Here is a 16,434-nt window from a genome sequence, read left to right as displayed (position 1 = left end):
CCCCCCCCCCCGCCAGCCCATCCCATCCTTTATACTCCCTGCAAAAACATGTGCCCTCCCCAGTCCCAGGGTTTCCTTTGGTCCCCTTCTGCCACCCTCCATTCCACTGGGTTCCCTTTATCACGCTTCTCTTCCCTGCTGACATGTCCTGGAGTCTCTTCCTTAGTGGAGGACACAGTTGGAATGTTCAAAACTTTCCCAGGTGGGGAGAGAGCGGGGACTAGCACCTGACATTTAAATTCTTCTGGGAAACTTCCTTTATCTCATGGTTCGCAACAACGCTGCTCTCTTCTCTTTCCCTCTGTCCCCTTGGGTAATGTCCTGGCTGCAAACTTAGAACTTCCACTTCTCTTTTTCCCTCCAGCACGCATCAGAGACAGGGGTGAGTGTCCTTACGAGCCTTGTGGGCTGGATGTGCCCACAGAGGCTGCGGTTAGGGGTCAAGTGGGCTCTGCGGGGCTGGAGGGCAGCTCTGGACTCCATGGCTTTGGAGTCAGGAGTTCCCCAGAATTCTCCAGAGTGCAGCTAGATGGAGGTAAGTAATATTTTGCCTTACACTGTTATCCACACCCAGGGTTCTAAACCTGGGTAATCGTCACCAGAATTCCTTGGGGCTCATGTAAAAAATTCAGATGCCCGGACCCTACTGTAGGCCTACAGATCCAGAATTTCCCGAGGTGAGGCCTGGGCATCTGTGGTTTTAACACCTTCCCAGGGGATTCTGACGTGTATCTGGCTTAGAAAACTATGAGGCCTGTCACTATTTTTTAAAAATGTGTGTTTATTGGCAGCTTTTCCTGCCCATGGGTCCCATCCCCGTGCTTTAATAAAATCACCTTAAAAATGCATTTATTTTGAGAGAGAGGGAGGGAGGGAGGGAGGGAGGGAGGGAGAGTGGGGGAGGGGCAGAGACAGAATTCCAAGCAGACTCCGTACTGTCAGCACAGAGCCCGTCATGGGGCTCGATCCTACGGACCCCGAGACGGTGACCTGAGCTGAAATCAAGAGTTGGACGCTTAACCAACGGAGCCACCCAGGCGCCCCCTCTCCGTCACTATCGGACACAAGTTCTAAGTTAGTCACAATTGCTGGGGGCTTAGGTGTCTTATGGGACCAGAGAACACAGCTCCCCAGGGTTAAAGCCGGCTGTGGGGGAGTGCACCTTCCGGAACCACTCCTGTGATGGGAACCAAGCTCGGCCCCTTCACCTTCCTTTTCTTTGTGAGACCAGACTCTGGCCCTGGCTGAGCCAGAGGCTTTCATGCCTGTGATCTCCTTCTATCCTTAAATCCTCCCGTAAGCCTGCGGTACCCGCCTCACTGGGGAAGCAGTAAGCGGGGTGGTGAAGAGCTCTCAAACCCTGGTGCTTTCCCAAAACCAGCTGTGGGGTCCGAGGAGAGCCACGTCCATTCCGTGTGCCCCCATGCCCTCGTGTGCAAAATGGTCATCAAGATACTCCTCTCACAGGGTTAAATGAGAGGATGCCACGAGAAAAAGAAAGCAAAACTCTTAGCATGATGTCTGGCACACCCAATATGGCCGTTATTAGGAATACTTCCCTCACGGAGCCCTGGAAGTGGAGAGGAGGAAGTCACCGGGGGGTCACAGAGCCAGTGGCATCCGGGCAACAGGGTGTGGGGCAGGGTGGAAGGACCAAGGCTGTCAGAGTCCCCCACCCCCTTGGGCTTCTGATGTGGGACGTCAGACCCTCTGCAGCACAGGGAATTATTCCACTGAGAATGAAAGCCTCACTGACTAGCTCATGCCACTTCCTCCTGGTGTGCGCACGGCCCTCACCGTCTCAAGTGCTCGACATACTCTTGAATGAGCACTGCAAATTCTTGACCCAGAATCCTCTGCTCAAGGGAGCCGTTTGGGCTTAGCGCCCAGATTTTTGGAACACCCTCACCTCTTTAAGGCCCCAGGGGAGCAAAAACAAGGCTCCAACCGACACTTGAGGGCTCAGATCCCAGGAGAGAGGGCTGGAAAGAAACTTAAAACCAGTGACCGTGCCCCCCTACGGAGTGGACAGAAAACAGTTGCTCAGGTGAGACGTACCATTCCCAGAGACGCACAGCTAACTGGGGCTGACTTGAATTTAGAGCCCAAACCTGCTGCTTCTACCCAAGACTCCCACTCCAGGGCTGTTTCTATTACCGTAGGATTCTCAAATGGAAGGCGCATGCAATGACTTGGAGAAGCTTGGAAACCACCCCCAGGGCTTGTGATTCAGTGGTGGGGCAGGAGCCTGCCTTTTAGACTAAGACCCAGGACCCAGGTGTGGGGCCAGCCGCCTCTGTCTAGATGTGGTTGTGGCTGAGGCTAAGATGGTCGAAAGCAAAAACATTCACCCCAGAAGTAACTGCTCAACACCTCCCCAAAGCGTATGATGATTTATACCAAGTAAACAGAAAAGGCGGCAGATTTCATTAATCTTAATAAATGGGTAGCGCCTTGGGAGAGGAAGGCATCGGTTAAAAAAAGAAAAAAAAAAAACAAGAAAAAAACGTTGTGCATCTACTTGTAAGATTGCATTAAACATTAAACTAAGCACAGTCTATTTAAAGTGCTGCTTTTGGATCTAAACTTAAGTAGCACTGTTAAAACCTGTGGCATAACAGTGTATCTTATTCAAAGTTTAATTAGATTTTGGAACTAGCTACAAATACACAATTATGCAGTTTTGCTGGAATCTGGATGGCTGGTGAAATTAAAGAAGGTTAAGAATCTTCTGTACAGGGGCCTCAGAGGGCTGAACGAAGATTGGGTTCAACAGAACACTCTTCTTTTCCTATTAATATTTTATAATAACAGCCAACATTTATGGAGTGCTTACTTGGTGACAAGCAATTACAGGCATTTTCTCATCCAGGCTTCAGAACAGCCCTAAAATACTCTTCCTCCAATTCTATAGGTTATAAAATCAAGGCCGAGACAGGTCCGGAAGGCTCGTCTAGTAAGTGACGGGAGTCCAGATGCAGACCGGGAGGCGGGCTCCAGGACCCATGCTCTGACCCACTGGAGTCTGCACAAACTTTGCATTCAAAAGGATGTTAAGACTCAATCAGGCTACAACCACATTCAGACAGCAACTCCAACTGGAACTCAGGGGGCGGGCGGCTCTTTGGAGACTTGCTAAACAAACAGAATCGTGTGGAAGGACTGGTTAGAATGGAGTGTAATTAGCTTCCTGTATTAGTAGGTAAACGGGTATTTCCAAGATGCTTCAGAGGCCCTTCGAGTCACGTGCTCGATTCAGCATTTGAAATATTCTGTCCCCTCAGTCTCTTCTCTTAACTAGACCGCCTGGGCCCTGGTTGTTAATTACCGGTGTGATTTATACCCAAAGCCAATGGGTATAAAATTGCAGTTACACGAGACAAATAAGTTCTAGGAATCTGTGGTACGACATCGTGCCTACTGATAACAACGCTGTTTTACACACTTAAAAATCTGGTAAGAGGATAGGTCTCATGTTAATTGTTTTTACCACAGCGAAATTGTTTCAAAGAGAAAAAAAAAGTTTTACCTGAGGAAATTCTAAATGAGTCACATTTACATAGATTACAGCAAAAACAATTCTTATTTTCCCCTCCACTTGCTCCTGCCAAGGACCAGGTCTCAAAGAGGTTAAATGCTGACACCATGGAGTGTTCAGGACTTACCCTGGCAAAGGCATTAGCATCTGCTAAAAATAACCACCTATTGTCTTACCTCTGACCGGCCAAGGGATAGGACACTTACCCGCAGAAAACCAGAAAGGCAGACCGACATCCAGTTTGTGAGGAGTTTTTCAACCACAGACTCTGTGCGTCTCAGCATGAGTTTAGGCTGCATGTTACTAGACTGTTCCATCAAGTCCCTGGTCAGCACCTCCAGGATGCTGGTTAGGTAGACCAGCTTGGTTTGCAGGGCAATGGTCAGGAAGGAGGCAAACAGACACCTGTTTAAAAATAGAGCCCTGGTTACAATACTCAAGACGTTGAAACAACTGTCCATCAGCACATGAATGGATAAAGAAAATGTGGTATATTTGCGTACCACACACACACACACACACACACACACACACACACAAACACCCCCCACCCCAACCCCGAATACAGTTCAGCCATACAAGAGAATGAAATCTTGCCATTGTGAAAACATGGATGGACCTTGAGGGCATTACGCTCAATGAAAAAATCAAAGACAAATACTATGTGACTTCGCTTACATGTGGAATCTAAAAAAAAGAAAGAAAAAGAACCAAGCTCACGGAAAAAGATTTGTGGTTACCAGAGGTGGGGGCCAAAGGGGCAATTGGAGGGAGGTGGACAAAAGGTCTAAACTTCCAGTTATAAGAGAAGTAAATGCTTAGGGATGTCACGTACCACGCGATGACTACAGCTACTCTGCTGTATGGTATGTTTGAAAGTTCTAAGAGAGTAAATCCTAAAAGTTCATCCGCCCCCACTTTTTTTGTATTTGTACGAGATGATGGATCCGAACTAAACTTAATTGTGGTTATCATTTTGCAATACATGTAAGTCAGATCATTACGCTGCACAGCTTAAACTTATACAGTGCTGTATGTCAATGACATCTCAATAAAATTGAAAGAAAAAAAAGAAGGTATACAGATGACAAAGAAGCACATAAAAAAAGAGCCTTGGTTAATGAGGTTAACTATTAGCTGTGGCTGGGCTTGACACTGATGGTGTCTTCTAGAGAAGCCAAAGGGCGATGGGGTGCTGTCCTGTGGGCACTTATAATGTCTTAGGTCAACCACCTTTGTCCTCAATCCATAAAAACCAGGCACCAATGTTAATTCCAGGACTTTTTATGTGTTTCTAGCACTTAAACTTTTAAATTAAAGTGGTAAACAAGAAGTGAACGTCTTTCCCAAATTTTCAGGTGTTTTTAGAAACAGAAAATAACACTTCTGCTTTTTTGATTCAGGACTCATGTTTTCTTCTTGGTGTTGGGTTTTTCGGGGTTTTTGTTTGTTTGTTTTGGTGGGAGGAGTATATGTGTGTGTGGGTGTCTTTCAAAACAGAATTTGCGTTGAGGTTGCGTGATATCTGAAATGGAGCAATCATGGCTTCATGACCCTTCGATCAGACAGCCTCTATAGGTAAATCCACATTTTCAAGATACCGAGTTCAGGTTGTGGTTTGGAAATAAAACAAGGGGCTCAAGAGTTTTTATTTCCCCTACTTAATGACTTTCAAAATATAAATAAATTGACCAATACCTGTCCTTCACTGAAAAGTTCTTCTGTTTTTCAAGGGTGTGGATGACAGTAACAAGGAAACTTTTATTACAAATGAGGGCATCCAAGGCTGTGAGACTTTCATTCTTATCATTGGCATCTCTGTTCTGGAAAAAACAAATGGATATGATATGATATGATATGATATGATATGATATGATATGATATAAATATATAAACTTATTAAAGTTAGAAGATAGATCCACAATGGGTTTCCCAAAATGATAGGTTATTTAATATTGAATTCATGATTCCAAAAAACTCACAAAAATTCAATAATGGGGATGAGGAGGAGGAAGAGGACATGATGAAAGGCAATCATGGGCTAAAGATGAAAACTTATAGACTTACATGCATATCTTCAGTGAAGATGTGTGTGAAGCCACCTGACTGAGAGGAAGGAGACACTTTTATTATTCATAACATCCAAAGGAAATGAATAGTGTATTTTTGCTATAATACCCAAGTCCGTTTTAATAGAGACACTGGTTGCTAATCTGAAGAGCCTCTGGGCTTAGGTTCATTGTACATCCTCTGATACATAATAAATAATTATTGAGCTCTCCAGAAGCACCAGTGGATTCTGGAAGCCTCTAAGACGAAGAATGATTATTGCATCAGTCCCATTTTTGGTAGAGGAAGGCATCTCACACTTTAAAAGAACTGACTCGAAAGTGAAAGAAGTGGTAAACAAGATTGTGCAAACGTGCAGACCACTCCTCAAGCAATTTACCTTCTAAGGATAAATATGGAGTCGTCTCGGTAAGTTTTTACAAGTCTCAGCTCAGTCGTATCTACTGTCTCAATGTACAGTGTTACTGGAGAGGGCTTGAGTGGGGTGGTTAAAAGCTAGGATGTGGAGCCAAATTACTTGGGCTCCTGTCCTGGTTTTTTCACTTGACTTTGGGCAAGTTATGTAACTTCTCTGTGTCTGACTTTCCTCATCTGCAAAATGGGGACACTCCTGATTCCCACCTCCTAGGCTTAGGGTGAAAACAAAACGAATGGGTGCACGGTAAATTCTCTATGGCAGCTGTTTTTATTGTTTTTGTCACTAATTTATGGCAAACTAGACCGCAAGGCTACTGTTCTGCCGGTTTCTACAATTATTTTTGTGTGCTATGCTGTGTGGCTCCTGGATGTGAAATTTTAAATTTGAGTTTCCTTTTTTAATGTGTCATAAATCTGATTGGAATTAAATGATTAAATTTTAAAAGCATGCCGAGTAACACTTCAAATGAGTCAACAGAATGAAAATATAAACTTGAATATTCAGGTTTTTCTCTTCCTCTTTTTTAGGGGTAATATTTGAAACTTTAGGCTATTTTTATACCTCATTAAAGTAAATTTCTTCTGCTGAGGATTTTTGCTTTATAGTTTCAAATTTGTTAGCCTAAGCAGAAGACCTCAAACTATTTTGGTCATACTCTCCTCTAGTAATATGCAGAAAAATCAGACCTTGGGTTTGCATTTTCTAGGTCCTAACATTTTTCCGCTGAACCAACTTTATATGGACAGTTTAAACAGATTGATTCCTGACCTTAAATAGGGAAATGCCATGATGGCTCCCTGTATTCTAAGGTTCCTTCCTCTCTTCATTTAAATTTCCCTCTTCTGGGAGGTAGGGTGCACTGCTCACTCTTATTTCTTCTCCTATTTTCAGCAAAACAAACCAGTCAATAGAACGAAAACAAAGGCTTTAAAAAGCCAAAAACCAAAGGGCAGGGCACAGAACCAGGTAATACCTTGGGCTCTGTGAACAATTTCCTGTGGTTTTGCCTACTGTTGTCTGTTAGGTGTTAACCACTCACGTTTTTCATCCAACACCCAACCTCCAGGCCTAGAGGATGTGGCTCCTGGATAGATCTGTAAAGGGCCTAATTGACACAGGACTTATCTGCAGCCTAGAATATATTTCAACTGGTTCAAAGACTGTGATCAAAGACTATGATCTTCTGGTTCTCTATATCTTTTATTATAAATTCAATTGTAACTTGGGTCTTTATAGGGTTCTGATAGTTATCCTTGTTTTTTCTGGGTCCTCTCCTGTAGTGACTCCTCCCGACTTTGGCTTTCATGTCTTTCCCAACTGCCATTCAAGATTATACATAACCCTGAGTTAAATCAGTTTGGCTTCTTGCAACTACAGTTGGCCCTTTAACAATGAGGAGGTTAGGGGCGTTGATCCTCTGCACAGTCGAAAATCTGCATATGACTTTTTCCCCAAACCTAAATACTAATAGTCCACAAGGGGTGGACCCCTTCTGGTGGACAAGAAGCCTTACCAATAACATAACCCATTGATTAACACAGTTTATATGTTTTTTTTGTATTGTAACTGTATTCTTACAATAAAATAAGCTAGAGAAAAGAAAATATTAAGAAAATCATAGGGAAGGGGGACACCTAGTTGGCTCAGTCAGTTTAAGTGTATGACTCTTGACTTCAGCTCAGGGCATGATCTCACACTTTGTGAGATCAAGCCCCGTGTGGAGCTCCATGCTGACAGCATGGAGCCTGCTTGGGATTCTATCTCTCTGCCCCTCTTCTACTCACGTGTGTTCACATGCTCTCTCAAAATAAATAAACCTAAAAAAAAAAAAAGCTATAAAAAGGGGCGCCTGGGTGGCTCAGTCAGTTAAGCGTCCGACTTCAGCTCAGGTCATGATCTCGTGGTCTGTGAGTTCAAGCCCCGCATCGGGCTCTGTGCTGACAGCTCAGAGCCCGGAGCCTGTTTCGGATTCTGTGTCTCCCTCTCTCTCTGACCCTCCCCTGCTCATGCTCTGTCTCTCTCTGTGTCAAAAATAAATAAATGTTAAAAAAAATTTTTTTAAAAAAGGTTTTAATAAAAAATTTAAAAAAAGCTATAAAAGAAAATCATAGGGAAGAGAAAATACATTTATGAGATTGTACTGTTTTACTGAAGAAAAAATCCATGTATTAGTAGACCCGTGCACTTCAAATCCGTGTTGTTCAAGGGTCAGCTGTTTCTCTCTTCTAAAATAATACAGCATTGTTCCTGGGATTCCCCGCCCACCCTCCAAAACAGTCAATTTGCAACAGTGTCTTTTGCATTCATCACTTATCTTGCTCTTGATTACCGAATTTAGAAGACAGGGCCATTTCTTTTTCAGGTCACAGTTTTACTCCCTTCAGCACTCAAGAGCAATCATTAACTGTAAAAAGCCCACACAATCCTCATGTTGATGGTAGAAATCTCTGTTATTTTATTGCTATTAAATTCTTAATGGGGATCTCAGATAGCTGGCGAATAGGACTGGTGATGTCCTGCATAGTCATCCTGATTCAGGGAATTGAACCCCCCTCCCTAGGTGGTGTTCTGCCATAGAAATGGATGGATGAGGTGGCAAATGCAAGCCTGGGTGCCTGGTACTCCTGGAGGAGAAGTTTAAAAAATATATTGTACAAGCACAAAACACTGAGGTCTTATTTATAGCCTTCTTGATTTACAATAGTAAGGCTTGGACCAAAAAAAAAAAAATATGGCGGGTGTTTTATGGAGGTATCCCAACCTTGAGACACAGCATCACATATCATGGTGTCTGCTTCTAGAATTATAGAGAAACTGGAAATTGCTTACTGCATGTGTCTGAGCTTCTGAACTCTAGGCTTCTGGCCAAATGTAGATGAGAAGCTCTGGTAAGGTGATATAAGCTCTGGGCTGGCTTTGTTTAGAAATCTAGAGTCAAACATGATCGTCTGTGTTGATGTTCCAGAGGTTGGGCCCCTCTGTGGTCACCAGTTCTGGACAAAAAAAGGGCAACATGGTGAAGTGGGGGCATCAGGATGTGGAGGTGATGGCAGGCAGATGAGTGTACCTCACCCAAGACTTGGGAGTGTGAAGGAGGAAGGCTGAGTGAGTGGGGGAGAAGATGGAGGCGTTAGAACAGAGTGAGACTGAAAACCCAAAGGGTTAAAGTAGACTACTCCTCGGAGTCCCAGAACGGATTAATCAATCATTTCGTGCAACTATTTCTACTAAATGAGGATGATACGGACTGATCAGCCAAAGAACAACTGTTGAAGAGAACCATAAAAACTCGACATTGCTAAAAATGGCTGCTATCAACTCAAATTCTACACATGTCGACTTCCCTCCCTCTCGGCCCATAGTTCTTTTCATTTCCAATTGAGAAGTAATAGTGAATAATCTAGTAGCTGCAATAGAAGTCATGCAGATAAACACAACAAATTGGCCAGCCCACAATTTATTGATTTTTAAATAAACTAGCGGGCTTCCCAGCTACAAATTCAGCTCTAAACAGGTAGTAAAATAAAGCAAAAATCATCACTCTGAACTTCTGTCCCTCCTAGGTTTTTGTTACTGGACAAAGAATAATTGTCAGTGACCCATCACTGCTTTATATCCTCATCAATCCAATTAATAATTGTCCTGCTCCCTGCTCTGCTCAAACTTGAGCCATTATTTTGTACCAAGCACGTTATCTACAGCTGCCTTGGAAGCAAACACCCATTTTGACAATAGCAACAAGCACCTTCATTATTATTCAAGACTCAACCTTAGGAATATGATCAATGCTCTTTTACCTCAGGGAAGAAAGTTCTCAGAGCAAAATGTTTGTAGTCAAGGAAGGGAACAGTTCCAAAACTATCAACCACATCCAATTTATCCATCTGCAGCTCAGCAAAGCCTGCAAAACAGAATCCCAAGAGCAATATTTTAACTCAACAAACAATGGATAAGATCTTCTGCTGTTTTGTCTAACACGGAGTATGACCTTGGTTTTCATTAAAGACGAAACAATAGATAATTACTTGGTTGGCTGCAGAGCAGAGCTGAAATAAAACACAAAGCCAGGCCTAGACCCTGCTGTTCAGATGTCTTCTATTATACAAACAGTTCTCATTACTGTGGCCAGCTCCATTTAAGGGTAAAAAAGAAAAAAATGATTAAAAAAAGGCTTGTTTTTCTACAAATAAAATTTTGGAGCCTACCGTCACGTATCTCTTTCCGGAGCTCGCTCTCCAGGAGCTCCAACTGTTGGCTCTGTTTGCGACTCAGCTCCTTCGATTTGTGTCTGGTCACCCCCACGGCCGCTGAGGAGACAGACATCCAGCATCAGATTGACATGTTAACTCAAAAAACAAACAGGAAAACCAAACCAACCTTGACATTTCTTTTAGAGAGAGAGAGAGAGAGAGACAGGAAGAGAGAGAAAGAATAGCATTTAAGAGATGGAATTTATCAAAAGGAACATTCCCAGCAAGGGGTCACTCTGAGGAGGAAGATGCTAAAATGCAGCAGGAAAACACAAAACTACCCACCTTAATAGTAAAAACTAAATCAAATAACCTTCACTTGTAACCAAAGATCCCAGCTGGCTGAAAAGTAATGAAACGAGCCAAGTTTCCCTACAGCCATAGGCCACGTATATTGTTCCATTCTTTTTTTTTAATGTTTCTAAACATCCCTGGAGAAATAAAGTGGAGCTGCAATTGTAGAAGGAAACCACAGATCGACGGCGAGCTATATAAGTCAAACTTGCATAGATCAAATTGGGTGACATGGTGAGCCGTCCACAATGAGCCCTTGGATCTGGGACATTGCTTCTTTCCCCATTTCATCTGGTTTCTAACTGTGCTGCAGAGAAGCGCACTGAACAGGTTTGGTGCTCAGTCCACGTCCCTGCTCTACCAATTATGAGCTGTGTGACCTCTGGTAAGTTCCTTAGCATCTCTGTGGCTGGCTGCCTCATCTGTCAAAGTGCCGGCCTCATCGTGACATTGACAGGATTATAAGGAGTAACTCACAGAAAGCATTCAGGAGTTGTATTTTAAAAACAATACCCAACAACTGTCGGCTACACCCTTATTCTGGAAAGGGTTTCCTCCTTTAACAGAAACTTCATGATAAAAGGATCCCACTACCAGTCGATGTGAGTGATGCAGGAGGAAACAAAACTCAATACAGTTCTCCACAAAGTCAACAGCGTCAATCATAACATGCATTGTGTATCTTCAAAATAAGGATGGGGCACGCAGTGATTTCCAAATTTATGTGACGACGGAACCCCTTTTTCTAGGAGTGTGACTTGGGGTTACAGTTCCTCAGGCCACACTTTGGGCAACGCTGGCTCAGGGAGTGAGGCAGCCACGTCCATCAAGCAGTGGGACTTTCATGGCTGACACCTCCAGGGGAAGCCACAGTGGAGAGGTTTTGCAGGTGGCAGGCCTCAGCCGGGTGTGCTTCGTGTTTTCACTAACGATGTGACCAATGAGCTAAGATATTTGTACACTTCACATCTGTTCCAGCTGCTGGTGACACATGGTGCCCAGGAATCACGGTAAGAAGGAGATGAGAGTTCTTTTTTTTTAAATTTTTTAATGTTCATTCATTTTTGAGAGAGAGAGAGAGCGCGAGTGCGGGAGGGACAGAGAGTGAGGGGGACACAGAAGCCGAAGCAGGCTCCAGGCTCTGAGCTGTCCGCCCAGAGCCCAATTTGGGGCTCGAACTCACAAGCCGTGAGATCATGACCCGAGCCAAAGTTGGATGCTTAACCAACTGAGCCACCCAGGAGCCCCGTGGAAGGGGATGAGAGTTTTAAAGGGCTTTGCAGATGCTGATGAAGCCAAAAGCCATGTGTCAAACTGAGCCCCCTTCACTGTCAAGAGCATAAACAATCTCTACAACAAACTGAGAGGAGTGATGAGTCACAAGAGCACAGGAAGAGATCAGAGGTTTCTAGTAAGTCACCAAGTAGAGGTGACTCTACGGTGAGACTGTTCTATCTACTGCTGCTTCACACTGGCGGAGTCTCAAATAGAGCTCAGAGTTTAGAAGTATTCTTCTTACTTGAAGCGAGTACCAGCCAGGACCTTATTAAAATATCAAGCCCAATTCTGGATTCCCGATATATAATAGGGGTGGACAACTGGGGGCGAAGCACTAGAAAATAGCTGAAATGATCAACAGGGCAAAATAGGGTCTTTGCAAAATGAGTTCATTCCATTGGGTGAGTTCATCACACACGGGAGTCCTTCCCTCACTGGACTCAGAACCAGCTGGGAGAAAGGGCCAGGCCTTAACTCATTCTCTCCAGCTCCAGAGACTTGCGCAGTGGGTGCTCAGTAAACACAAGGTAAATGGACGGAGGGATGGATGAAGGAAGGAAGGAGTGCATGGAAGGAAAGAAACATTGGCAACTATTAACAGAAGGTGTCAGAAAGGCAATGCGTGTGCTAAATCAAGGAGTGCGCCGCGCTTAGTCGGTGGAGGAGAGTTCTGTTTCTAAGAAGGACAAGAGGACACAGATTTTAGACGAAAAGCAGCTCAGAACCAGGCCACACACTACACGACTACAGGGACCAGGTACACAGATGAGTCACGTGGCCCAGGTGGCGAGACTGTGGCAAAACCCCAGGGACCACATGCCCTCTCTCAAGGTGTAGCTACTACTCAGCTCCAGTAACTGGAGCTATGGACACGTGGAGACCCAATGATCCGGGTCTTTCAAATTTTCAAAAGATTGTTTAAAAAATGTGAATCATTTAATTATTTTTTTAAAGTTGAAGTAGAGCTGGCATACAAGGACACTGGTTTCAGGTGCACAACGTAGGTGACTCACCTAATTTTAAGCAAACAAAACAGATTGGCAGCCAGTGAGCAACCAGATGCGGCCAGTGAGCAACCACCATGGATCTCTGTGCTTGGATGAGCCTTGGGACACTTGAGTAGATGGTGCGGATCACACTTCTAAATTTAAGTTTATTTTTATTATTTTGAGAGAGATATAGAGAGCAAGTCGGGGAGGGGCAGAGAGAGAGGGAGAAAGACTACCAAGCAGGCTCCGTACTATCAGCGCGGAGCCTGACGTGGGGCTCGAACTCAAGAACTGTGAGATCGTAACCTGAGCCAAAATCAAGAGTCGGACACTTAACTGACTGAGCTACCCAGGTGCCCCAGTACAGACCACACTCCTAACACACAGTTCCGCCAGGAAACGCAGAGCTGGGGTGGGAGCAGGGGCTGGTGTTTGGCGAGGTGAGAGGCAGGAGGAGATGACTAGATCTTGAAAGTCCAGAATGCCAGGGCAACTCTGAAGGAGTAACGTAAATGGGCCATTCATCATCACAGTTCACAATATTGGGGAAGTGGAGTGGACTATATTTCTCGAGCACCAAGATACCATCTTCGTAATCCAGCTTTGTATCAATAAGGCATACTGAAAAAATGTCTAGAAAGCCCTCAACATGTACCTATTATTCTTTCCCCAGAGTTGTGATTTGGGTTTTCATCCATTAATACTTAATTGAAGCAAACAGCCCCTGAAAGCTGAGAGTCTGCCGCCTGATGAGACGCCTCAGGGAGTCATTTCTCTGACAAAATCAAACAGGACACTTACCAAAAATGACAATCACGAGCAAGACGGGAAGCACAATCAGGAAATACCAAGTGGTGGGAACTGTTTCCTGCTCAACATAGAGCTCTAAGTTTCCCAGTTTGACCTGATGAGACAGAGTGTCATTAGACTCAGTTGAGTTGGGTGCCATATTTATATACACCCTTTTTCCTCCAAATCATTTTCCCCAAGATGCAAAAAGAGGTGACGAGCTAGGTAGGATATATGAATTCAAGTCCACCTCGGGCAGATTAGCTATGTGATCTTGAGCACATTGAGAACATTCACTGTGCCTCAGTTTCCAGATATGCCAGTTGAGGTACACTGGACTACACCTGGAGATTTTAGAATTTAGTCCTCTTTGCCATAGGGGTTTAACTTAACCATCCGATCCTTACTGTCCTCATCTTTAAAATGAGATGTGGGGTTGTCTCTTCGTAAGTTTGTCACGAAGACTAAATGCACTTTATCATTTAAGTAGGCTCACGGCAGTCCTGCTCAAAACTCTCCAGTGGCTTCCCAGAGCTCAAGACCAAGCCCTTGCTATGGCCCACAAGGTCCTAATCATCTTTTACCTCTTCCTGCTCCCTCCATTAACTCTCCAGCCTTCTGGAATATTCCCCTTGCTCAGTCTGCTCTAGCCACACTGGCCTCCTCGTAGTTCCTCAAATGCACCAGGCAGACTCCAGACTCAAGACCTTTGCAGCTTGCAGTTCCATCTATCTAGAACCCTCCACACCCCAGAGAACCCATGGCTCATTCTCTCTCCTCCTTGAGGTCCTTACTCAAATGTTATCTTTCCAGAGAGACCTTCTCTGCCCACCATTGTAAAACTTGCATCACTGCCCGCTGCTTCATTTTTCCCAATGGTGATCACCACCACCTAACACATTTTTAAATTATTTCCTTCACTACATGACTCTTCTGGTAATGTCCACAAAGACAGAATTTTGGGGTCTGTTTTCCTCTCTGCTGTGTCCCCATCTCAGTATAGGCACTCTGGAACCATCTCATGAACAAAGAATACTAGCACCGTTCTTCTCAACCAATGTGACATGTGGGAGCACTTGTAATCTCAGTTGGTGCTCTTGATTTATAATAATTACTACCCTCTTTACCATACAGATGGACAAAGGGAGGCTCAGCAAAGCCAAGTGACCTACCCAAGGCCACACAGCTATTAGCCGGTGCAGCTGGAACATGAACACATCTTTTTTTTTTTTTTTTTTTTTTTTTGGCTTCCAGTCTGATGTTCTTTTTCCTTGACCTTTATTCAATATTTATGACTACAGGTCATAAAGCATTTTTTTTTTTTTTGGTATAGACTGTGAAGAGCCTCATATGGCATGAACACCATAAAGACGACTTCTAATATGTTTCCTCTCCCAAGGGTCTCACATCTTTATTGTGGGACATAAATATAACCGTGATGGGACCCTCAAACATGTCGGGGAGAGATGAATTGCAAGTGTGCCTTTGTGGTGGAGGAAGTGGCCCACGACACATAGATTATCTGGTCTCCATCAGAATCTAATGCTGCTTTGAGCATGCTGGGAATCTGCTAAGACATGTCACTGCCACATTTGGGGAAAGAATGACAGCTCATTCGTCAGTGGTCTAGAGATTCCGCCTGCAGATGCTACAGTCCAAATGCATGGCTAGAACAAAAGCTATCAAGACTCATTAGTATTATAGACAATGGTGTGTTCAATGCTTTGACATTCCAATAGGCACATGGATGGATTCTGCCAGCTATTTTGTAGGAATTATGCTTGTGCTCGCAATACAAGCTTTGTTTATCTGCTATTTAAAGTGAAGATCTAAAGATCCACGGCAGATTCCACTCTGGCTTCTGTTTAGCCAAGGAACTGCCCCAACTGAGGTAAAACCAATAGGTAGGGCTGGCAGATGACTCACACGGACTTTCTTGGAAGAGGTGTCAATGCTGTTTGCGTTCGTGATGCCTTTAATTTTGCAAAGGATGATGGTGAGATCTTGATTTCTAGTAATATTTTCGAAACTGCAATTTAATTGCTTATTTTCCCCATGGAAGAGGGTGATTTCAATGTCTGTCTTGGAGATGTTGAAGTCATCGTTTTCTTTCTGTGAAGAGCAAAGAGGAGATGGAGAAATCAGGGCGCACGAGGGAACCCACAGACACGAGCACACCTTGCCAGTCGCGAAGGGCAGGGGGCGCATCCCACCCGAGATAAGTGAGAAACATACTTGAATTTTCACTTCCAATTCTGTGTCCCCCTCGGGTTCGACCCGACACCCTGTGAACCTGGGGTCCTCAAGATACTGCAAGCTCCCACAGTCCAAGTAGGTCTCCTGGACTCTCAGCTTCACGGTGACGTTGGCCCGCGCTTTCGAACCCTTGAAGCTGGGGGCTGAAAACCTGCAGGAAGTCGCCATACAATATTCGGAGACCTGACGGAGGAGAAAAGAGCAGTTTAACAACTTTGTCACTGAGTCCTAGCCCTAGGATTTAGGATAGAGGCGACCCAGACAACTGAATGGCTTTGTGCTTCCAATGTCTCATCTACGAAATGGGGACAGTGAAACCACCTCCCCCCTCACAGGGCTGAATTAACCCAAAATCAAATTAAATGAGATGAGGGCCTGTTAAACGAGATGGGGGTTAAATTAAAGGAGATTACATGTGCAAACATGCTTAGAATAGTGCCTGGCACACAGTAGGTACTCAACGAATGCTAGCTCCTATCACTGTGGACATTACTAGTGATAATCAAAGCAGCCAGGAGGTTATGCAATGGAAAAAGGGTGCACAGGAAGAAG

At 44.3% G+C, this 16,434-nt stretch overlaps 1 protein-coding gene across 1 annotated transcript in view; it reads right to left on the bottom strand.

Moving 5' to 3' along the window:
* PLXNC1 (plexin C1) overlaps positions 1–16,434 on the bottom strand; it is a 149,726-nt gene that overhangs the window by 41,078 nt on the left and 92,214 nt on the right. The window contains 8 exon segments of the mRNA XM_047065087.1: positions 3,745–3,943; positions 5,237–5,361; positions 5,606–5,644; positions 9,824–9,927; positions 10,232–10,333; positions 13,639–13,741; positions 15,553–15,738; positions 15,862–16,065. Of these exon segments, the coding sequence (XP_046921043.1) occupies positions 3,745–3,943; positions 5,237–5,361; positions 5,606–5,644; positions 9,824–9,927; positions 10,232–10,333; positions 13,639–13,741; positions 15,553–15,738; positions 15,862–16,065 (1,062 nt within the window).

This window comes from Lynx rufus, unplaced genomic scaffold (assembly GCF_022079265.1).
Source record: "Lynx rufus isolate CCGP_SWC_20201006 ecotype Redwood Valley unplaced genomic scaffold, mLynRuf1.p SCAF_7, whole genome shotgun sequence".
NCBI lineage: Eukaryota > Metazoa > Chordata > Mammalia > Carnivora > Felidae > Lynx > Lynx rufus.
This window is presented reverse-complemented; position numbering and strand designations above follow the sequence as displayed.